Source organism: Podarcis raffonei, chromosome 2 (assembly GCF_027172205.1).
Source record: "Podarcis raffonei isolate rPodRaf1 chromosome 2, rPodRaf1.pri, whole genome shotgun sequence".
NCBI lineage: Eukaryota > Metazoa > Chordata > Lepidosauria > Squamata > Lacertidae > Podarcis > Podarcis raffonei.
The window spans coordinates 30062750-30088298 of NC_070603.1; the positions used below are offsets into that span (position 1 = coordinate 30062750).

Genomic DNA, 25549 nt, shown 5'->3' on the forward strand with positions numbered 1-25549 from the left:
TGTATACATCAGCCTTCAATAGGTTGTGAGGGTAGCTTACAAAGAGTTAAAATTGTAACTGAGGAAACAAAATCATTCATACACACCAGCAAGAGCAGTTTTAAAAGCAAGCAGAATGAAAAACAAACGGAGCATCAAGATAGCAATGTACAGAGGATTAAAACGCCGGTGGGAGGAGGTGCCACTACCAAGAAGGCCCACTGCTCTGTAACCACCCAATTCAGCTCTGATGGTGTGGGTGCCAAAAGAAGGATATCCACTCAACTTTGTAGTATAGGGGCAGCCACAACTGGAGGCAAGTAGTACTTCGCAGTCACAAGCCATGAAGTTAAAGGCAGTGACTTACCAAGGTTTGTATTCCATTACAAACTTCAGCATCACGCTGAATGGCTCGAAGATGCAGTTTCAGTTGTGAATGACTGTGATCCCCTGATCAGCTAAATTGTTGCTGGCTCAGTTGAGGTTGAAGTCAAACACAAAGTAGATTGTTGCAAGGCTGAAGTTGGTCCACATTTGTTATTTATTTTAGTATTACATTTATATTCTGCCTTTCCTCCAAGGTGCTCAAAGTGGCATACATGATTCTCCTCCTTCCCATATTATAGTTACAAGAACCCTGTGAGGTAGGCCCAGCAAACTTCATAACTGAGTAGGGATGTGAACCCTGTTCTCCCACATCTTAGTCCTGCACTCTAACAACTCCTCCATACTGGCTCTATCTCAAATAGCAATGGTAAACCAATTAAGACAGCCTGCCAGTGGCTGCAGCTCTGGAGAATCCTCTTAACTAGAAAACCAAGAACAATGATCTAAAGTGGAAATCTTCAACAAAACCTTCTAATGTCACACTTAAAAACAACAACCCAGAAGATTGTGTAATGCAAGGAACTAAATTATGCAACAAGAACATGCTTGTTCAATTATATTACTTTGTTGTAAATCTTTTAAACTGAATGAGAATGGTGACAGGACAGTGTCAGATGCGGCAGAAGAAAGGACGGGAAAACCAGAAGCACAATTTTTGTGGTAGAAAATTAACAGGAAAGTTTGGACTACCCTTTAGAAATATCTGCTATTTCTAGCCAGTTATCTGCTACGAAGCTACTAAGTCTCGGAAGATTTGGGCCAGCTGCTGAGACTTGGTGCTTATTGTGTTGCAGTCACAGCTATTTCCTGCAAAAACTCTTTGAAAACTGTGGTATTTTGCATTAGCTGCCAAATTCTGCTGTGAATATCTTCTTTTTGCAGTAATAAAGAGAACTGAAAGAGGGCTAGAGCAACTGTTGTATCTTAGGAATCCTTGGCAAAGCATTTCAATTATGCCCATGCACCTGCACCCCTATTCATTACAATTATAATGCATTTAGGTGTCTTTGCTACAAAATTTTAGCCTTGATAGGTGGAATGGGTGGGTGCGGGGAGACTAATTGCTTTTGAAGAGGCACATCAGAAACCTAAATGAGTCCACAATATGTTCTTCCCATTTATCTTGCTTGACAAGGAATGCTTCTAAGGGAAAGACATATTGAAAATCAAATTATCTCTTATTAATTGCTCCCACTCAATTGTACTTCGATACAAAATAGAAGTATAAGGAGAAAAGGTGCAAATCATCACTGAACCAAGATTCAAAAGAGCCCATCTCTTTCTGCACCAAAGCAACCTACAGGAACATTGCAAAAATGCACATGCGGAAGGTTTTAGTTTAACCTTTCCATATCCAGGTCAGGGTTGCATAAACCAAACCATCTTTGGGGAAAGAAAACCATATCTGTTTTTTGTCAGCTTGCCTTGAAATGGGAAAGTATCTGTTTTTATGATACCATACAGCTTGGATGGTAGGTTTACAGAGCCCAAAAGAGTGCAGCTAACCGATGCAAAAGAATAAGCTGTTGTTTGTCTTTTCACAAGTTTTTGGCAGATAGTCAAGATGCAGGAGGAATTTTAGACATTATAAGAGAGAATGATTGCAGTGGCTGAAAAGAGTCGTTGCTTAAGCAAGCACAGTGCAAACTTCTTTTTGTGCATTGCTGCAGCTATGCAACCCACATCATGATCTATGCCAGTGCACTTCATTAGGCCTCCGGCAATGCCATGCTACTCCAGCACTGGATAAAGGGCAGAGCTCTATCAATGCATATTCATCTGCAGGCATGCTGCAGTGTCAGTAATATCAGCTTTTCTTAACCCAAGCTTTCAGAAAGTACTAACACTGCACTATCTCACTACTTAACACTTTCCAGGCACCTTCGCGTACTTTAAAGGCTGGCCATTTTCCAGAGGCTAAAAGAAATGTGGTAGGGAAACAACACAACGTCACCCCACCAAAATCAATTTATTTCAGAGCATCGCCTAAGAACATATGGTACAAATTTCCCATAGATTGGCAAGCAGAAACTTTGGCAAAATTCTTGTACAAATTCCTTAATGTCAACATGTTCTGTGTTTAAAAAGTCAATGCACACAACAACAATAAATATTCAATTTTCTTAAACCTCTTCTATGAGCATTGTTTAAGCCTCCAACAAATAGTAGCTTCACTTTTTTTTAAAAAAAAGGGTCAATGTTGTATTGAGCTATACTTTACAGTAGTAACATAAAACGACAAATACTTTAAAGTTGCAAACAAGCTAGTGTATGTAATTTTGAATCTCTGTGCATTTGATAAGTCCGAGGTAGTCTAACTGAACAATGCTAACCCTGGCTGAGGAGCCATGGGCTCTAAAGGAGGAAGGGCCAATGTATACCAAGCCCTGGATCTTATGCTGGTCAGGGTGGAAGGTTATGGGTAGTTTGCTGTGCCAAATCCAAGCTGATGCCGCAGAGGAACCTTAGAGCTTCTTGTGGGATTTATTTGCCTTTGGATGCAGCAGATACAAACCTGGAAGGATGGCTAGTCACTCACCACATTCACCAGAGAGGCACCATCCTTAAAAATACTCAGGACACAATAAAGTGATGTTGCCAAATAAACAATCCTCCTGCTACCATAGCAATAGGAAACTTTCCTACCAATAGGATTAATGGGTTGCATCCAATTGGTGCCCCTCTGCTGACAAAAAGCTCTTGGATCTAGGCAGAGCCTTAGCACAACAGGGACAGAGGCAAATTTCAGAGGTTCTCCCTCCCCTCCCACAGGCTCCTCCAGGCAACCACCAATCTCCTCCAGAAGTCTGTGAGACCCTTTGCAGCAGCATGAGAGGTGGTGTTGGGGTTGTTGGGAGCTGTGAATCACTGAAGATTGCCTTGGTCCCTGTTCCGCTGACAAAACACCGTCCAAAGATGTCCAACATGAAACCGTAGCGCATGTCCAAAACAAGTGTGCCATCCCCGAGGGCAAATACAGATAAAAGAAGACCACGCCCTTCAGTCACATTTTCTTTTTGCAATAATAAAGAGAACTGAAAAGAGGGTTAGAGCAACTGTGGTGTCAGGGTTTCTTGGCAAAGCATTTCAATTCTGCCCATGCATAATTCTGCCCCCCCTCCAAAAAAGAACACTGGTAATGACTGCAGAGGTGGGTAGGGACCACCCCTGTAGCTGTGCTGTGATTCCTACCCCTTCTTGAAGGCCAAAACACACAGATCATCACAACCATATGTTGACTACAAAATGTAGCCTTACAACAGAGAAACACAATTGTGGTGTGTATCAGGCTTATCTCTTCCTCTTTATTTTACTTAGTCTCAGGATACCTAGCTCTGCTTTGGCTCATGTCCCTGCCCCTTTCAGAAAATAAATAAGCAGGTGTCTGACCTTTGGGGACTGCCCTTTGGCTACAAAAACAGCCTTTGTGTGGGAGGTTGCTTTGACGAAACAGCCATATGGGATGGAAGGACACACTCCAAGAAACCTGAGAATCTCCAGTTAAATAAATTGGAAAAAGTAAAGTTGGGCAAATAAGAAGTTTTTAAAAGTCTCTGAAATTGTGCTTACTTCTCTATTAAATCCAGCGTGACTCCTGGTACCAGTCTCACACTCTTCTGCATGCAAAACCTGCAGATGAAAAAAGAGAGAGTATATAAGTAAATCATGCTAATTAAACCTATAATGACAGGCTACCCAAAAGGTTCCATGGCAGTAATTGAGTTCCTCATTATTACAATGCTTTTGTAAAATAAAAACAAAACAAAAAAAAAGTTTGCTACAGCATAACAGGAAGGAGCATTTGCTTCACTTGTGATTCTGCAGTGGTTTCCATCATTAGTGTCAAGCCTATGCGCTTCAACTGCCATAGTGACAAGTTTGGAAGAGGGAGGGACAGCAAGAGGAGGAGAAAGTTTCGGTCATTTGCCACAACTTCTAGGGAGCATGGAATAAGCACTGAATAAAACTGAACTAATAGAGTAATATGATTTGGTAGCTGGAGTTCCCCAGAGAACAGATGCTGAAAGAAGAACTGGGGAATGAGTCAAGAAAGCAATGCCTTGCTAAAACACCTCCATTCATAGAAGAGTTTGCTGGGAAGGGACCAATAGAGCATTTACTGTAATTATTCCCTCCAATTTCAACAGTTTAACCTATTCAGTCCAGACAACAGTGCACCACACTGGGAGTGAACAGATGCTTCCAAATGACTCAAGCAAAAAACACGTAAGATATGGCCTCCAGCCAAAGATTTGGCAAGTTGTTTCAAATCAATATGAACTTCGTCTCTCTCTCCTGCGCCTTTCTCTGATGCCCTCACTACTCTAGGGCACTTCTTCCAGCCAGTACAAGAAAATGTTCGGGTTCAAGCCCAAATGGAAACAGCAACTGTGACCTCATACAATGGTGAGAAAGATGAATTCTGAATCTTCTCAGAGTCACATTCATCTAGTCTCACTTCATATTCTCCAGGATTAAAGCCTGAAAACAAATTTCAGGGTTTAGCAGAAGCACAAAGCAAGCTCTGGTTCCAGCTCTCCATTGCTCTACCCCCCCCCCCATTCTCCCAGCTTCCTTTCGCCTGCTGCCAACCCAACCTTCATCTTCTACCTTTCCAAGACCCATGTTTTCTTTTATTTCCTTTTGTTTGCCATACCCCTCTATCTCCATAGAATCAAAACTGTTCTGTTAGAGACCCTTCTATCTGCTCAGACCTTTTGCGTGTGTTTGATGTTAGGGCAGCTTAGCCAAATACTGCCAGCGGCTTCACCACCTTTGCCAAATACCTAATTGCATTACAATATACATATTGATTTCTTACTTCACTGTAAATGCAGCAATCAGAGCAGTACTTCTGCTCTTTAGTGTTTATTTTACACTAGTCATGCACTAACTGCTTTACAAAACATAAAGCCAATGCCATTCCTGTGCAGAAGACAAAAAAATTGTTGAGTGGCAGCCTCTCTGTGTTATCAGAGGTATGAGTTTCTGTACATTATAAAAGTGTGTATCTACTTTGCATTAATGCAGAATATATTGTCCCTACTTTGACTATATATCACCTGCTCTGACCATATATTCCATACCCTTCCAATTTTCCTTCTCATGTGGCTGACCTTGAAATGCTATAAAGCATTTTTGTGAGTGCAGTGATGACCAGGATACATGATAGGACCTTTTAATTTTCTTATCCACGTGCATCTTTCACATATCATTTTGTTTCTTAGAAACTCAGATATATAAGCTGATCTTCAAATGGCACCTTAAACCTAAGTTGCAGTCACCACAATGGAATTTCTAGGCACCACTTCTTACCCAGTGGCTGTTATTATTATTATTATTAGTAGTAGTAGTAGTAGTAGTAGTAGTAGTATTTTAAACAACAAATCTCAAATCTCAAAATAAATAAAAATCCAAAGTAAAACAAATTCAAGCTTCAAGGAAAATATTTCAGATTCTTCTCTAAGTGACATTTTGCTTTTCCCATTCACCAGCCTGGCATCCAGAGATCTCTGCGTGGTCATAGTTGGACCCGTGCCAGACACAAAATGTGCCTTGCACCTGGCTAATTTTGAACACTACTTATGTCTTTAGCTATATTTATACACATTTCTTGGGGAAAAAATAAAATTTATGTTTTGTTTTTGACAGCCAAAACTGGGAGAGGAAAGAGATAGGATGCAGACAAATGAGTAGTGAGGCTAGGAAGAACCAAGACTGGCTGCTACAAGTCACATCCATTTAGGGAAGAGAACATAGCTTAGTGGAATAGCATCTGCTATGCATGCAGAAGGTCTCATATTCAATATCCAGGTAGGGCTGGGGGGAAATCCTAGTGTGATGCTGCCAGTGAGTGTAAACAGTACTGAGCTAAATGGACTAATGGTCTGACTCAGTATAAGAAAGATTCCTGTGTCCACACGTATAGTTTTCCTTGATTGGTTTCTGATTCCACAGTACCAGCATCCATCTAATCCATGCTTTCCTCTAACACCATCCATTAAATTTCTGCCTTCAACCTACCACTCTCTACAGAGAAGATTACCAAGCAAAAGAATGTAGGTAACCTTTGGCAAGGATCACAAATGATGCATGTTCAGTCTCCTGAAATTCAGATGCAACGTTGACAAGGATGTACTAATTGATATGCAGCTATAGGCACTGGCAAATGTTAAAGACCAGCTACTTGATGGTCAATGACTCAATGGGAACATAGTATTTCCATGGAAATCTTCAGTCTCCTATGACCTTAACTCGCTCAGCTTATCTTTTGAAATCTGATGGAATGGCCTTAAAGGGGTACAACAGTTTCTGGCTGCTGTAGTTCCATTTTCTTTTATTAGGGCCCTTGCAGCGTCTTCCGAGCTATACCTCCTAGGCCTCAGGATTGAATGGCAGCCACCTGCCTCAATCCAGACAGCCCTTGTCATGAGCTACCAAAACTTATACCTCGATTCAGTAGGCTTTTGATTAGGATTTGCTGGTTCAGCTGTGGCAGGCCTCCTATGTACCTAATGGAGTGGGAAAAGTGACAATGTGTCAAGTGCATCATTTGGTCTTTCTCTTTCTTTTTCTTTCTTTCTTTCTTTCTTTCTTTCTTTCTTTCTTTCTTTCTTTTGTTCTTTCTTTCAAAATATGGTGCACATCTGGGGTCAATGATATTTTCATACAAACTCTGCACATTAAAAAGCTGTCATTTTGTTCTGCCCCTCTAGGGCACTGAACAAAAGCGTATGAGCAGGATGTAAATAAAGCTGACTTCAGAAATTTCAAGGGGTTTTTTAGCTTCTTGAGGGAAACATAATAATGAATCAGGTCACTCTGCTTTTGATTAGTAAGGAAAACACCCTTTCTGGGGCATAGTCAGTTCACCATGGTACTCAGCATAATGGCACAAACTCAGCAAGCACTCACAGCTTTCATGTTCAGAGGGCTGCAACTGCCACAGGTCTGCTATCATACTTCAGAATAGATTAGTGGAGGAAATGCTCTTAGTGCTCTCCTTTAATGAGCCCCTGCTGTCTCCAGACTAAATCTCCACATGGCAAACTAGTTTATACCTGCCACTCTGTAAGGGACACCATGCATTTTCTCTCAAGAATAACAAAGACAAAACACTTTTCTTGTGTTCCTTCTTCATCCATAGCTACTTCTGAAATAACCAGCTATGAAATAAAACAATGATGTGCTAGCATGACAGGAGGAGATGAAAAAAAAAGGTCTAAGTGTTGTATAAATATCACGGTAAACATGGGTGACTTGGAAGGCACACAGAGATAGCACTCAGAAAGGCCTCAGGATAAAAACCTATATTGGCAATGTTTTTGTTTCAAACTTCTTAAACAGTACACCAAATGAAACGTAGAACTTGCCTTTCAGACCACTTATCTAGAGTACTTTAAAATGCAGACACTCAGCAAAAATTAAATTCCAAATGCTTCTTTTTACCAGTCATCAGTAAGTGCCTATAGGGAAATAGGGCTAGTTAAAAGAAGAAGAAAATGGTAAAAGTCAAAGTGCTGAAGAAAAGAGAGAGAGAGAGAGAGACAGACACAGACAGACAGGCAGACAGACAGACAGAAACAGAGAGCAGGGTTTTGCCCACAATGCAAAACCAGGATATGAATGGTTGGCATACACCAGATGACAGCTACTTTGTTCCTCCCACCACAGAATTCAGCATTTAAGCATAGTTTCCTGTTATATGTGTGCCTGGAAACTATGGTTAACAGCTTCAAAATAAGTCAGGATAGTAAGTCAACTTCAAACCATGGTTTGACATCCTGCTTTATTTTTAAGTCATTGGTCATAGGGTGTTAGGGGAGGGGTAGTACCACTGGTGGGGGACACATCGTACTCCTGCGGTAGCTTGTCCACCTTTGGTCTCCATTCTGCACTCAGCTGTCACCTGTGGCTCCAAGAAGCCACCAGCACGTAACAGCAGCCACACCCCAAGAAGTGGATTCGACCGGCTGGCTAAACCAGGTGAGGGTAGCTGGTGGGTCTCAAACCCTCAGTGAGTTAGGGACTTCCCTGCATGCGAAGACAAGTTCAGGTGGATTGAGAGGATGAAAACAATAGGGGGTCCAATGGTCGAGAAGGCACATGTTGTGGAGGGAAACGTGGAGCAGATGGAACTCATCAGCCTTGGGAGGCAGTCACCTAGAAGAGGGAATACTCTGGCCCTAAACCAGGCTTCCTCATCCTCAGCCCTCCAGAGGTTCTTGGCCTACAACTCCCATGATCCCTAGCTAGCAGGACCAGTGGTCAGGGATGATGGGAACTGTAGTCTCAAAAACATCTGGAGGGCTGAGGTTGAGGAAGCCTGCCCTAAACCTCTGCTTGCCTTGCGGTTATACCCATTCATGAGAAAGGCTTCGGGAGTAAACCATGAGGAAAAATCTATATCCACTGCCTTGTGGGACATCTTTGGGAGAAGAAAGGGCTAAGAAGTAAACACTACACAAATCTGGAGTGGAGTCCCTAGGATGGAGTCGTGCACACCTCCTTTCAGCAACTCCTGCAACCAGGTTGCTGCCAAATGTATTTCTCTGCTTTCATTTCAACCAAGGTCGAGGTGGGGGTGTCTTGTTGTCTGGTCAGCCCAGGACTTCCATACATAATGTCCAGACGTGTGTCCCGGAGTGGTCACTCCACTGCTGTTAATGCAGTGAAAACAATGCAGGAGACAGCAGTTACGAGTTACCAGTATCTGCAGCCACAGCGGGCGCTGTGATTCTCCAGTGGCTCAATTTCACCCCCCAGAGGTGTACTCCATTGTCTCTCAACAACAATCACAGCTCTGGGTTAACATGCAATGAGAAGCTATGGTGAAGTGCTGAATCCAGGCTTGTTTAACCATTCATGCAAAGGGAAGAGCAAAGAGGCTTCAAAGGAGCTCTGTGTACCTTTACATAGTTTCATGCATACCCTTGCTTACTAAACCAGGATTTTAGGCTTAGTATTATGTATGAATGTTGCTTCTGTCAATCGATTTTATTTCACAGTTTTGCTGTGATGATAAATACAACAAAAGCTGTAAGATAGGCAAATCACTTTGTGCAAGGAAACTTTGTGCAAGGAAACTTACCTATGGTTTTTGTTCCCACCCACTGCTACCATAACCACTGCTCTTTTCTACCCCATAGTTCAGGTGGCCTACTGTAGTTTATAGCCAGTCATGGTTTACAGCTAGTCATTCCAGTTAGTAACATGAATAATGGAACATATTTGATTTGAACTAATGTTTTGGTTTTTTTCCCTTTACAAGTACTCTGACCACAGTACAGTACTGCAGAATTCTGCAGTTTTTATGTCTAGAGGCTGATCCAGTTAAGTAATCCGCCTTTACATCTGATCCCAACAAGTTCTTTTTGATGACCAGAAACCTATACTTAATTTCTGCATGAATTTCTTTTTGAAAAATTTTTTTGCACCATATATTTGCAAAAGGCAGACAAAACAAGCTACCAATTTTCACTGCACCACCAAAGAAGAAAAGACAAAATATAACAGCAGCATAAGCTCCCTTTCCCTTTTAATCAGAAGTGACAACTTACGCAGATTTGACGCCCTTTAAAAATACAGGGATATGGAATCATGCTGAGAGAAGCAGTGCTTAGGAGTTAAACAGCCCGCTCAAGTACATTTTATACTGCTGTACCATGCAAAATGTCCTCACATGTATCATTTCCAAAACCAGTCATTAAAGAGGTCTGAAGCTGATGTTATTGCAGAGCTTTGAATCTCAACTTGCCTAGTGGCACAAAGCCAAGCCCCGACTCTCCTTCCATAATGCCAGTAAAAGGAGAAATCAGCTAATCCTGGGTTCTTGCAGAGCTGCAAAGAATTTTAAACAGGACTAGAAAACTCAGCACAAACCTATCATTGCTGGTAGGCCTTTCATAATCAAAAAGCATCAGCAGGACAGAAGGGGAAGAAGTATCTTTTCTCTTGCACATATATACATGGATCTTATTTGTCTCTATTCTGAATCCCAATAAAATTTCCCTCTTAACAAAACAGCAACTGAAAACTAAGATAACACAGAGCTTATAATAATCTTCATGTTCTCCTGACTGTCAAATTCAGCCCAAATGGGAAAAGTTCTACACATACAGCATTGCACACAAATAAAAAATCCTGTAGATGTGCTTAAACGTGGCTGGATTATGTCCTATATTAGCAGTCCAAAATCCTGAAAACATTGCATTGAACTGAAACTCAGCTCAAATTCAACTTGTGAGCCTGGCTAGCAGAAGCCAGTGCAAGGACTTCCTCTAACTTACTCTCATGTAAGTGTGCACAGGACTGCAACTTTAATCTATCAGAGTTGATCTGGAGTGGGGGCAGGAATGTTGAATGATAAAATGGCAAGACTTCACAAACTAAAACAAACTTTTCATTATGGAACTACAACTATATGTTACTTCGGTGTGGAAGAATCAGAGGAGTTCCTTCAAATTTCACCCAACAGAGGGGCAAGAAAGAACAATCAACAGTATAAGGTCCTGAGGATGATGAACTGTCCCCAGATTTCCTGTTCATATTGATTTCAGGCAAGCTGACATGAGGAAGGCACAAGGGCCATGGAGAGGTGAATTAAAGTGGCAGAGAAGGTGACACGGGGCAGAAAAAAAGAGAGGAAAAGGAAAAGGAAGTGGAGATGGAGACAAAATGCAATACTAGTAGGTAAAAGGAAGTACAAGAGGGTGAGGGAGGGAAGGAAGGGAAAGACAGAAATATTTGGGAACATAATAGAAAAGGAAAGGAAAATGTGATGGTTTGAGCTGTGCCTCCGTAACCCTTTCACTCAACTCATGCTAATACCTGCAGGGCTAAGAATGGGACTGTTACCAAGTCAGATAAGCTGGGGGTGGATTTATGCACTGGGACTCATTTTAAGGCTTAGTTCAGTTGGGGAGCTTCAGTTCCTTTGCTCCAAAAGTCTGAGAGCTTCCATAAAATGTGTGCTGCAGGCACTGTTCTCCGGAGGTGTAAAAAGCAGAGAAACACCTTTGTTGTTCAGTTTGCTTTACTGTTCCATGAAAGGTTCTACCTCATCAAGCATGCATATTTTGTCACAAAAATCAATACTAAAGAAAATTTGGCTCAATTCTACTAAAAAAACAAAACAAAAACAAAACCCCAAACCCATGTCCTTTCACTTCCATCCTGCCCCCCCCCCGGCCAATATTAATCATTGCCCTTGGATATTCACAAACTACTCTTTTCAAGGCAATTGCTTTAGATAAAACCTGCCTTTGAAAATTTGCCATCTCCTGTTTAGGAAGGGGAATATCAAGTTTTCACTCATTTTCCCTTGGTAGTTACTTCTTCAAAAGTTGATAAACATATCTCGTTTTGAAATATTCTCTAAAAAAGTAACAAAACTTTGCTTTTCTCTTATCATATGCATGCCATTGCTCTTTCTTCATAGAAGCTTGATAAAAGTTTATAGGAGTAAGTTCAATTTCTTATAATGTTAAAGAAGTTCCTATTCTCATGCCATGAAGCAGGAACTAATAAACCCAGGGGGCGAACAAATAATACAGAGACATTTACTGGCACTTAGCAATTAAGTATGAGGCGGGAGTTATTTTGGACTTTTCCAAATTAGATGCTAGCAATTTTACACAATCCTGAAAAGGGAAGACATCCTACAGGTGTCTCTCAGGCTGTCATTTTAAAGTTCTCATAAAACAATCAGGGGGTGGACTTGTGAGTAAGTATAATGGGGGGGAAAACATAATTCTGCTTTTTGCTGCAGTGCTGACTATACAAGGTGAAGCTCCAACAGTTTGCTGAAGTTGGGTCCCAAGGGTTGTAGCCTGCACTGCAGCTTATTAAAGGAAACAGCATTCCTTTCAGCAGGGTTTTTTCCCAGTTTTGCAGCGTTTTTACAGGGTGAAACTGAACAGCACTTTATTCAGAATGCCCAAAACCATAGAAACTGGAAACATTGCAAAATTTATCATTGGTTATTCACATGACTTCTTTTATATTACTTCTTAAAGATATCGATTCGCAATCTTGTTACACTCTCATCATTAAGTTGTGCTGAAAAGCAGTTTATAGTCAAACATGGACTTTCTCTTGAAGGCACACTAGTATACAGCAATTTCCACTAGTCTAAAAAACAGTAGCGCACCTCCTAAATTTGGTAGACAACTAAAAACATACCTAGTTGCCTTCCTTGGGCAATTCAAATCTTGTGGTTGCTACCTAAGGAGCTAGGCCTGTAAATAGCCATTCACCTTTGATAAATAAGAATTAATTCTAGGTGACTGGAAAGACACCTAAAAGGGGGAGGGATGGGGGGAGAGGGAGTGTCACTTGTGACCTAAAAGGAAACAGAGATATTAGTCTGAACAAGTAACAAATAAGATTTTATAGAGAGCTATATAGATATATATGGAAAACCTCTTAGGAGCAAGGGGTTGATGCGTCCACCCCATCTTCACCTAGAAATGATGTTAGGCCCGCATGGTGCAGGTCAGGTGTCTGGGTTGTGTAAAAGAGGAACCATGGTTACTAACATAGCGGTATCATCTTTCTACCACAACAGGAAATACTTGTTCCCCTCCCACTTGCAAATTTTCAGCCCTTTTTCCACCTGCGTCTACTAGCTGCTTCTTCTGTGAAAAGGGTGGGGGATGGACTCTGCTGATCCGTCAACTGGAGAAACAGTTGACTCCAATTTACGCATAATAAGCTGAGCTATTTCCTGGTGCATTGGGGAACCATCTTCCAATCCAACCATCTTCCAATCATTGCCAAACACAGCTTCTGTAGCCCCCTTCAGCTTCACAAGAAATAACAAACAGCAGAAAAGTCTTTTCTCAGAAAGAGAACACTGTGTGAACCCACATCTCTCAAGATCCAAGCCCAGCCCTCCAATCAATGAATCACACTTGTTTGCGGATCCTATTATGTAGTTCGCTGGAATTTCAAGCTCTTTGAGCACAGCATGTTACGCTTATATGGAAAATGGAGACACACACAGCTTGGTGGAAGCAGTATTTTGATTGATTCTTTCCACTTAATAAGAGGGGAATTTCAAAATTTAACATTCACTGCTTGGTATGCAGGATATTCCTCTATTACCCATTACAACTGCAGTATCTTAGTGACCTACTTTTAGTAGAGATGGAGTTTATGCTGTGAGAATTTAACACCAAATGCTTTGAAATGTCTACTGAAAGGTCTGTAGCCCACGTTATTAATGTGCATGCCATCCAGGCATGTGATAAGCAATGATCTTTATATACTAATCTCAGAGTGATGCAAAATGTAAATGGACCTCCAGCCTTACAGCAAGCCGTACCTGCAGAGAATGACTCTGTTGCAAAGCACTGAATATTAAGAGCCTGTAGCATAACATGGAAGAGAATGCTTTTCTCTACCAGAAACAGTTCATTTGGGTGTTACTCGGTCCCTGCATGTCTTTCAACACCAGAAAACAATAGCCCAATTTCAAAATAAAAGCTAGGCTTCTGTACAAAGATGAACACATTAATCTGGGAGACGCACTATGACCCCTCTACCCATCCTAAAAATGTCCAGTTTGTACGTTTATTTTTACTGTTCTCTGAACACCTGATTTCTTTGCAGTTCAATGATACCAAGGACAGAAAAGTGCTTTTCCAGAGACACTTTCTATGCCTCTGGTTGTGAGCTACAAAGCCTAGATTGGAGCGTGGGCAGCTTGCCTCAATAGCTGTTAAACTCCCTTACACAAATAATAATCTTTTATAGCATTTTCAAGTTTGGAAGAGCAAGAACTGGCAAGGGAACTGCACTCCCTACCTTCTGGTTCCTTTGAGATGTACGAGGTTTATTAATTATTTATTAATAAATAACATAAAATAAAAATAAGCATTCAGTCTGCTATCATCACTACGAGGGAATTTCACTTTTCTGCCAACAGCTTCATCCTCCTCTCTCCAATCAATCCAGGCCTTAATTACTAAATAGAACAGATCCACCGTCACCACCCCAAACTTATAAATTCCAAGAAAAGTTACATTTCATATATGTCATATACCAAGTACATTCAATACAAATAACGACTGATTACTTCAAACAAAGGAGGACTGTTTGTTTGACATTGATCCATTCCTTGATGCTTCTTGTAGTGAATGCTGAGACAGGCTGGCACTAAATGTTTAGGGTTGTGGGGAGCAAGACCCAGATGATGATGATGATGACGACGATGATGATTTATATCCCACCCATCTGGCTGGGTTTCCCCAGCCGCTCTGTGCAGCTTCCAACAAAATATTAAAAATACAATAAACAAGGCTGCCTTCAGATGTCTTCTAAAAGTCAGATAGTTGTTTATTTCCTTGACATCTGATGGGAGGGCGTTCCACAGGGCAGGCACCACTACTGAGAAGGCCCTCTGCTGGTCCCCTGTAACTTCCCTTCTCGCAGTGAGGGAACCGCCAGAAGTCCCTTGGAGGTGGACCTCAGTGTCTGGGCTGAACAATGTGGGTGGAGACACTCCTTCAGATATATAGGACCAAAGCCGTTTAGGGCAGGGGTAGACAACCTAAGGCCCATGGGCTGGATGCAGCCCAATGCCTTCTCAATCCGGCCCACAGACGGTCCAGGAACCAGCATATTTTTACATGAGTAGAATGTGTCCTTTTATTTAAAATGCATTTCTGGGTTATTTGTGGGGCCTGCCTGGTGTTTTTACATGAGTAGAATGTGTGCTTTTATTTAAAATGCATCTCTGGGTTATTTGTGGGGGTAGGAATTTGTTCATCTGCCCCCCCCCAATACAGTCCAGCCCACCACATGGTCTGAGGGACGGTGGACCGGCCCACAGTTGAAAAAGGTTGCTGACCCCTGGTTTAGGGCCTTAAAGGTCAGCACCAACAATTTGAATTGTGCTCAGAAACATATTGGGAGGGAGGAAGTCAGCAGACTTCCCTTAAACAAAGCAAAATGCTCTTGGTGGGTCCTCTTATAAGACAAGGACAAAGTCACTCTCTCCCAGCCTAAGCTGCTCAAAGGTCAAAATAGGGAAGGGACGAGCAAGTACCAGGACTTGAATTTTTTGAAGGAAGGGCAAGAGACAAATGTAGCGGATAAAGAAAAGCAGTATCTGTTGCATCAAAGAAACAAAGGGAGATTCATTTATTCACTTAAACATTGTGGGTTGTAGCCAATGCTCTGTGGGCAGAAGTCCATTTGCACAATGAGACTTTCCTTTCCACTCCTCCGTACCCCTCCCAAATCTGCTCCAGAGGGTCTGCTAATCCTCCAGAACTGATTTTGATGGCATGCAGGGAGCTACAGGGGAAAGGAGAAGAGGAAAAACTTCAATTCTGCAAGCAGAAATATATTGCACTAACAGAAAAGTATGGTTGGATAAAAATTAATTAATTTATGACATACCCCCCCCTTACCTTCCTCAATAACATGTAACAACCACTCATTTTGCACACATATTGAATACAAAGCAAAATGCTCCAATATCCATAATAAATCAGGAAAAATAAGCAAAGACTTTAAGGGTGTTTTGAATATTGCAGAATCCAGCTACAATCTAACTCCCCAATGTATTCCTTGAGCTGCAGAAATGTGCTCAAACAAGCTGCAGACTTAGAAACAATGAATATGGTAACTAGGCTTAAAAATTGTCATGGTTTATTTGCTGTGCTGTATTGACTCAGGCTCTCGTGTATAACACAGTATTATTTGCTCACTCTTCATTCACTGAATGATGTCAAAGCAAATTGAAGTTATATAAATATCATTAAGGTTGTACCACAAAACAAGACACAGAAAAGGAACAAAATATTCCATAAGACTACCTCATGTCGTACTAGAATGTTGCTGAAGGCACTGAGATGCTAGAGGTGTTATCTTTCAGATGATACAAACCCAAACCCCTTATCAACCCCGCCATAGAATCAAAGAAACAATCACAAAATCACATGAATTTATAATAAATGCAAATCCATTTCTCAGACTCAAGGCTACCACAGAAGTATCCCTTCTTAAAAACATTATGGCACTATTTCATTTATGCCACATCTTTGGATATAGATTGATATTTATTTTTCTAAACTGAAGCCACTAAATACAGATTTCTACCAGGGACAAAGGTTTTGCTGAACTGTATTTGTACTTATGCTTAATTTGGTGCACTAAAAGTCTTGAGATAATTATATGGGTTTTGGAGGAAAGAAAATCCAGATGGGGTTTTATTCATCCTATTTGAGTTCCACAGAAATATAGCCATGAATTTCCTTCCTTCTTTATACAAAGAACTTCCCCACAGAAAAGAAAAATTTCCCATACATCAATCATATAACTTAAAAGGTCTCTCTAGAATTGCTTTTCAAAAAAAAAATACTGTATATATGATTTCCTTATAAGCACAGACCCATTTTATTGTTCCTTGTTTATTTCCCTCTCTGGGATGGGGTGTATAAAAACAGTCTTGCAAAAAAGTGACTGATACTGAGCAACTATCTAAAGGAATTGTAAAAATGACAAAAGCGTTTGCTGGTAATAGTCTATCAATCCACTCTACAATCACCTCCTACTGAACAGGTTAAGTAAAAGCAAACAACTGGTTTACTGTTCTGTTATTAAAATATTATAAAAACCCGCTAAATCGGAACAGAAGTCCCATCTAGTCTAGCATTCTGTTCTAACAATGGCCAACTAGATACCAATGGGAAGTCCAAAAGCAGGACATAAGTAAAATAGCATTATCCCACTCAAAACCCCCGCACCTGGTACTCAGAGGCACCACAGCATCATATGGGAAGTAATATCAAGTAATTGAAGCTAGTAGCTTCTGATATAAAATATTAATATAATGAACAATGACTAACACATATCTATTATATGAATTGTGTTATCATTTTTAATGGCTTCATAAAAATTATCAGGGTCTATCGTAGGAAAGCAATAGGAAAGCATGAAAGAAAACCCTGGCCTATATATTATATACCATGCAACCACCCTATTCAGGTATTATAAATGGATTTCTACATTTTGAATGCTGAGACCTCAAAAACAATTTTTGGAGAAGTCAGGACAGAAATGTAAGATGATAGGACGATTGACACCGATGGTGAAAACAGCACATACATCACATTGGCTAGTTTATACACTAATTCATGTGAACGAGCTACACTCTGACATTTCTTCTTGGGACTTGTCAACTAAGCACTGGTTTCTTTTAATAAATAGTATTATTATTATTATTATTATTATTATTATTATTATTATTATTATTAGGTTTCCCCAGCTACTCTGGGAGGCTTACAGCATAATTAAAAACATAATAAAAACATCAGCATTAAAAAGTGTTTAGGACCTCAACATCCTTAACATTCTAATCCTCAAACTACTTCCCCCCCAAAAAAAATCCAAATGAATTTAAGACCACTTCACAGTAATTATTTTGAGTTCAGTGAACATAAAGACATAGCAGCATAAGGCTTTTAACTTCTGTTTATAGCAGACTGGCAACTTACCATGTGGAACTTTCACAGCTAAGGAAAATAGACATTGCAGATTTCACCAAAGGGCTGTTCCCCACAGCACACCTGATTGCTCTATGCTCACCAGCACAACATCACCATTTCCTGAGAAAATATGCTAAGTGTGGATGGCATACCTTCACCTTAAATATAGCCATCTGGGAATCCTGACTGGACCAGAGCTCCCCACAACTATTTAAAAATACATGCATGCTGTTGTCCACACTTTTAAAAGTTTGCTACCAAAAGCAATTGGGTTTGTCATGTAAAGTGCAAAGCTGTTCAGAGTGGAAAGCCAGGATATGCATACAAAACTGACACTGCAACTCAACTGCAATAATTTCAGAAATACTGCAAAAGCAGAAGAGCTGACAAAAGAATCTTAATTCTGCAGGGTGACATGAAAAACAGAAAGAGGAAAAGAAAAGCACTGGACACTCTTTCTATTTACTGAAGCTTTAAACTTGTTTGTGCATCAGAGCTATTAGGTATCTGGTGTTCCACTTGTTTTGGTAGTGTAAACTTCTTAGAATATGCTTTCATCTCTCTCTGCCTCAGCAGAAGGCCACATCACTTCAAATCATCTTCTCTTTTGTTTATGCCTGCGAATTTTTGTACTCCATGCTATTGCTTAACTAGCTTATTTGAAGCATTTTTGTAACATATGGGTTTTACACCCCAATCCTCAAAGCGTAGTACCACTGAAAACCTCCTGTGGAATACACGAAATATGCACAAGTGGAAGAACTTGAGGATCAGCACTATAGCTTGTCTGGAAAATGGTCTACTGATATAACATTGTGTTGTACCATATGGTATTTCTGATTTGTGAAAAGGCAGACTATTTTAATTTCCAGCACAGTAAGTCCCTTAATCTGAGCAAACCCAAATATCCAGCTAGAATCCAAAACGTAATAAACAGAAGGATAATCAAAGCCAAGAAGGTGAAAGTATGCTTAATAAGATACTCTCCCAGATGAACACCTCAATCCTTCTAATTTAGTACTGCAGAGATATTTTAAAGCAGTTGAAGTATTTGGGTCAACAAGTCTATCAGTCCAACAGGCAAGGCTCATAGAACATGCAATATTCCTCCAAATAGCAGGCAAGTCACTCACCATCTCAGTGCAATCTTGATTGGTGTAGTAAGACAGGATGTGAACAGGTCAGCTGGCAGGTCAGGGATCATCGGTAACAACTCACTGGCTTCACATGCTGCCAGTTGAATGCAATTTTTCATTGAAGGAGGCAAGGGCATCTGAGCCAGTGGATGGTTAGGGTTAATTGCAGCCACCTTCATAGGAAATTAAAACAAACAACAGTTAAGTCTTCCTAATGATTAACTACCAGTATCTAGAAAATCTTCTGGAAACAAAACTAGTTAGGAGATGCCAAAGCTCAAAGAACCATTCAACTCATCAACAATTACTAATGATAACTGGTGCAGATTGTAAAGCAGAAATGAATAGTTCTAGCCTATCCAAAGGGTAACTGCTTATCCAAAGGATGTCTTCCTATACTCTTTAGTCATGGCACAGGTCATTTTTCTCAAAGGCACCACCTTAGTGGTTGCAGGAAGGAGGCTGCACGAGCTGCACAGCCTGAACTTCTGCCTATATCGGCCACACGGATAACTGAAAACCAAGATAGGGTTTAGGAATGAAGCCTAGTATACAGGCTGTTCAGGTGCCTTAAGTGGTATGTTATTTAATATAATATTTTTGTATTCTACCTACACATCTTCAGTGCCCAAGCTGGCTAATAGACAATAAACTATGAAGTTACAACAATACACAATAAAGCAGCATATTATAAATCACACAATAAAATATAAATTCAGCGTTAATTTTACTTTGCTTTTAACAGAAGGGTTTGGGTTTGTTTGTTTGTTTTTGCATATTTTGTTGTGGCGAAGGCCTAAAAAAAAGAATTAAGAAAGCATTAGGGGGAAAATGAGGAAAGCATTTAAAGATCAGTCAGTTGGATTGAATCCTTTGAACCCTCCATCCTCCATGGATGGAGACCAATCCATGTCGTCTCTACTTGTTTTTCCTTCATCACCCTGATATTTTTTAAAAAAAACTCCAAGATCAATTTGTTTAATTTGAGACTATGATAATTTGATCCAATTTCCATTATAAAGACGTTGCTTGAGTACAAGTTTCTATAGGATGCTCAACAAAAGACTGGACTACCAAATTGGCCATTCAATGAACTACTGTAGATATCACCACCTCATTCATGAATAGTGTTATTATAACCTGAAGTAGCTCAACAGTATAAATATTAATTGGCTGAAAATTATTATGAAAGAAAAACTTCTCTGTCATCATTTGAAAATGCTTAGAAAGAAACCATACTGAAAACCAGTTTAACAGCCTTTCATGAAACTGTCTATATCTGATGCACAGTGTTTCTCCGAGAGAGTGAAAAAAAGAAGTTTCTGGTATCTCATGGGATTTCTGGTGTTGAAATTCTGGCTGCAGGGAAGCAATTGTTCCAAATTACAAATGTGAGCTGAAATAGTGCTTCCAAACCTCCACAATGGAGATCAGAAATATTAATTAGCTAGGAAAGGTCTGTATAAACTAGCCCTTACTCATATTCATATGCAAATTAGAAATAAAAAGGAGAATTGCAAGAAGATAAAACATTATGCTTGAGGGAACAGGGCAGAAGGGAAAGAATCCTTTTGGGGAAATGAATACACAGAGAGAAAAAGAAATGAAAGGTCTTCTTTAACTGCTAAGATTGCATGTAGGCAGTTTGTATGGATCCTTTCTCAAAGCTCAATTTTAAAATGGGCCTTTGATGGTAACCAGCTTGGAAAAAAGAAAACGTTTTTTCGGAACACTCCACAGCAGTTGGTCACAGGAGAAATTTCAAAGCAAGTCCCTAACACTTCAGTAACCAGAAGAAGAGCCAACATAGTGAAACTACTCCAAAGCAGGAAATTGCTTCCCAAGGTCTGAATGACATCACTGGTATGAATTGAGAATGGTTCATTCCCTGTTTGCCATGAAAGCTGAGCCACAATGAGAGATAGAAATAACAGAAACGTCAAACAGCTTGCACATACTGATGTTCGAAACAGACTCTTATCCTAGGAACAGTGCTGTCATCATCCAACCAACCAGATTTCACTACAATACAACAGTTACTGAGAACAAACAAAGCTAGGCAACGTGGCTATGCCTGCTTCCCAAAGGCCAAATGCTGCTAACATTTTTGAGCCCAAGGGCACACTGGAAATTTTGAGAGTCAGCTGTGGGCATCACCACCTCTGGTTGCTTCTCCTCACCCTTGATCCATGTCCCCGCCCCACAGACAAGAGAGAAAACACATTAACATGACTGCATACATGTTTTTGGTCTCATCATGTTTAAACAGTAAAGGTAGAGTAAGTACCAAAGTACATATTTTTCAGGATAAAACTATTTTGAAGAGCAAACTTCTAATTACCCCTATACATTTAAAGAAGTAAGCATCTTAAACCACGGTCTTTTCAGCAGTAGATATTACAAACCAGTGCAGTTACAGAAAAGTAAATATTAAACCTGCTAATTTAAAGGAGATAACTTTCAATAATGGCTCACTTAAAGAATTAAGCATTTTTCTGCAATGTGCTTTTATATTACTGTTAGGGAAGTAACCCCAACCACACTTTGCTCGATCTTTACTTAAATAGTTCCTTAACCTGACTTTCAAACAGTAACAAGTAGTGCTGTTCCATACTAAGCTTGTAATACAAAGCAAACGCAATGAAAAGTGAGTTGTTCCTATGGTGAATATTCCACATTTACAACTTTGCAAGGTTCCGAGGGAGATTAATGGTGGTAAGAGGATGCTGCTGAAACTGAAGAATGGGATTTGGGTGAGGTGGTAGCTAACTTGCATGTAGTGCTATGTCATGTAACCCACACTGCACTCCACAACGGAAGCATACCTTTATACAGTCTTAAGGCTGCTCTCTGTACCATGTACCTCTTGAAGACAGCATCAGATTCCCTCACAGCTGATGCCATGGTTTCAGCCATGTGTTCACATGCGTACTATGACAAAACTTGACAGTTCTGAAATCTCTGTTGAGGTTTTTGGTCATCAAGCCCATAAAAAGTTTATGCAATTCTATTTCCAGTGTCCTTAGTGGTCTTAACTAAATTCTTGGCAAGCTGCTGCTGATCCACCTTCCTCCTGTTCCTAAGCCTAGCTGACCTAGGTCAGTGGGCCTCCTTCGCATGACTAGCGCTGCCTCTACTTCAGCATGTTTCTCAAGGACAGTGCACTTCTCAGGTTCTTCTTGTTCATCTGTGATACCTAAAGATCCTGTAAGAAAGAGGATAATTAAATAATTAGAACCGAGGGTGCTTCAGAGATGATGGTAAGTTCTTCTCTGGCAGTCAGCATCCCAAAGATGACTTTAGATTGGGAATGGAGTAAGCTTACCTTGAGAGAGATCCCTAGAGAGAGTATGCTCCAAAGCAGGAATGGCTCTCTGTTCAAATCCAAAGGTGGAGGAAGGGGTTTGTCTGTCAAGGCCTGCTGGATGTCAAGTTTTGCTGAGTCAACCATCTGTTCTCCAATGTTGGTCTTATCTGACAGCATCCTAAGTGCCAACACATTGTAGGTAAGGTACTTCCAGTGGGTTGCCTTCTTGAACTCTCTTCCCGATACCAAGTCCAGCAAAATATGCTGATGTTCCTCCTGAGTCTGCTATGGATCTCACTTTTCCTCTTCATACTTTTAAGATAGAAGAATGCTGAAGTCTTCATTCTAGAGCAACACTGTAGACCCTATTGGTGGTAGAGCCCTTTGATACACCATGGTGTTGTTTGACGGTTGCTCTTCTGATGGTATTATCTTCATCTCCTCAGAGATAGAGCTTGGACTAACCTTGTGCTGCAGACATGTTGTCACCCTATACGTGGTCAACCCAAGCAGCTTTGTCCACTTTGCATGGAAAAGCCAGGATCCAGGGGCACCTGGACTGCTTTTAACCGTACAAGCACAAGGCTTGGAGCTGTAAACGCCGAGGGACAGGAGTGTTAAGCAGTGTTGGTCTATGCAGAATTGGTAGCTCTCCTTGGCCAGAGAATCCAAGGGTGGGAAAATGGGTCTGTCTTGTCTGGCCAGAGGACAGACCAGTGGTCAGGAATGATGGGAACTGTAGTCGAAAAACAGCTGGAGACCCAAGGTTGGGGAACACTGGTGTAAGGGACTGGGTTTCTTCATCCATCGTGGAGAGTGTCTGCAACTCATGGTATTTACAAGCCATAGCTGAGATTCACTGATGTGTCCTTGGGGTTCCCTTGAGTGTGTGTGTGTAAAACAACAAAAACAAAAAACCCCTACCAGTGGCATAGAAACACTGTTTGAGAAAACCAGAAACAAATGAAAGCTCACCCCAACATCAGATGAGGGGTTGTCAGATAACAGACATCCCTGCACCAAGTGAATTGTTCTCTAAGTTCTTGAACAAAAGATGCTAATTATCCTTAAGTTGCAAAGTGTAATCAACAGGGTATGAAGGGTGGGGGGAGGTGTCAGGCTTTGGTGCTGATTGAAATTATTCTTACCCTGCTAGGATTTCATGGTGCTACTTTCAGAAGTACAAATGTTTTAAACCTTAGTAGTTTTAAATGTTTTAATGACTGCATTATTAATTACCCCCACCCCAAAAGCTATTGCTTCATTTCCCTCTAAGCAACTTTTAATAAAAGTACTTTTGGCTAACTATCATTATGCACGGTTCCATTGTGCACTGCTGCTTTCTTATTCATCCTTTTATAGATGCTAGCTGGACAGAGGTCCCTTTGCACCACAATATGAAACTGTCTGCCTTGCGGGAAAGAGCTTGTCATGGAGAAGTGGAGCAGGGAAAAGCAACTGTTGTTAGGCAGAGTTCGGAGTAAAGTCTTCTTCAGGCAAAGCACTACAGAGAGCAGCTTCATCTTGGGAGTGGTTAAGTTTTCCATTCCTTTCTTCCTTGCAAATCTGCAGCTCGGCGAGCAACTTGAGTGCAATGGCTGAACACGCCACACAGTTTACATATAATGATAAGCCACAGATAAAAGAAGCCAGAAATTGTATGCCAACAATAAACCATGACTTATTATCATTGTTTGTTTGTGCTTAACAAACCATAGTTAAACAGCTAGGCGTGAGTTAGAAAATCAAAACAAACCATGGTATACCCTGGCTGAGTACTACATACGAGCCAGGCCATTATTGTTCTGATCAATCTGAAGGTGAAGAATTTGAAATAGAAGACACATAATAGGGCTGATTTGTAACAAGTGTATGCACTTATTACACATTAACCAAGATCCTATTATTCAAGTGAAAGTAATTATAAAAATTGGGACACACATCCATTTATCTGTGAGCAAATTAGTATCCCCCATCATAATGTAAAGAGCCAATACTGTGCAATTCTAGCACTATTTGACCCTTGACTCAAGGGAGTCCTGATTCTTGAGTTTTTTTTCTCACTCACCCAAACAACAAGCAATAGATATCATGCAGAGCAAAAGTTTTGCTCAGTAGATGAGTTAACACACAAAATGAAGTTGAAAGCACATGCCATAAAGACTGTAGTGACAACTGCTGGATTATGCTACTAACAACATCAATACACGAAGGCACTTCTAGAAAGCACATAGCAATCCTAGCTGAAAAGTAGCCTATATGAAACCTGCTCACATGCCTGGCAGGGGCAAAATACAGCTCTGTAAGAGAGCACCACTTTTATAAAGGCAACTCTCATGTTACAAAATCAACACATAACCTACCCCCACTAAAAGGAGTGGCACTTCTAGGTTAATTTTGTTATAGTAAAAGTCCTTGCTATTTGTAAATATGAAGCTACCACCTGATGAGTTTTTAGCAGTTCAGAATCTGGAATCAGCCAAGTAGCTGTGGCATTTGAACTGAGAGGGAAAGGCTTTCTGATGAAACAAAATCAGCTGAGTAGCTCTGGGCTAAGATGAGGGAATAGTATTGCCAGCTTTCCAGGACAAGTGTTGACTTTGTCTGGGCAGCCTTCCATTGGATAGAACAATCTTCATTCTGAATATATAAACACCAGAAATAATCTGGAGGGAGTTATACGCTTAAAGCACAGAAGCTAGCAGGACTTACGTACATTTAGATTTATTTAGACTGTGCATAGGATTGGAATTAAAAGCTATTTAAATACTCTTGGCTACTGCACCTCAATTTTGCTGCTTCTCTAGTCTTTTTACTTTGCAGACTGCAGCAATTCCCCTTGCTAATCAGCTGACTGCCTGGCAGCTAATCAGTAGATCAGTGACACAACACACATCTGATAATCTCATTCATTACAAGTGACAAGTAGCAGAGATGTGAATGGGTCAGTGATCTAGCATACACAGCTTCACTCTATGGTTAGGGTCCAGGAATTGTTATTATTATTACTATTTTTGCAAAGGACTCTTGCACATTAATGCTGGCTGTTTCTTAGGATTTGGGGTGTTAAAAGTTTAAATATTGTGTCTATATTACTACTGTACGCAGTTCTCTGCTTGGTGAGGAGATTCTCATAAAAAGCAGGTTAAACTTTTATTAAATGTGTTCAGTTTCATGCTGAGTTTGACTGGATCGGGTTGTTTCAGGCAGGGTTTCCATTTCACACATGATGTTTCCCACAT

The 25549-nt window shown here is 40.5% G+C and overlaps 1 protein-coding gene across 4 annotated transcripts in view; it reads right to left on the bottom strand.

Annotated features, from left to right (window-relative positions):
* The window catches only part of RPTOR (regulatory associated protein of MTOR complex 1), a 308928-nt gene that overhangs the window by 168211 nt on the left and 115168 nt on the right, over positions 1 to 25549 (bottom strand). For all 4 annotated transcript variants that reach the window (XM_053375518.1, XM_053375517.1, XM_053375520.1 and 1 more), the window contains exons 6-7: positions 18998 to 19173; positions 3937 to 3996 (exon numbers count right to left, since the gene is read on the bottom strand). In XM_053375518.1, the coding sequence (XP_053231493.1) occupies positions 3937 to 3996; positions 18998 to 19173 (236 nt within the window). The remainder of the gene's footprint in view (positions 1 to 3936; positions 3997 to 18997; positions 19174 to 25549) is intronic.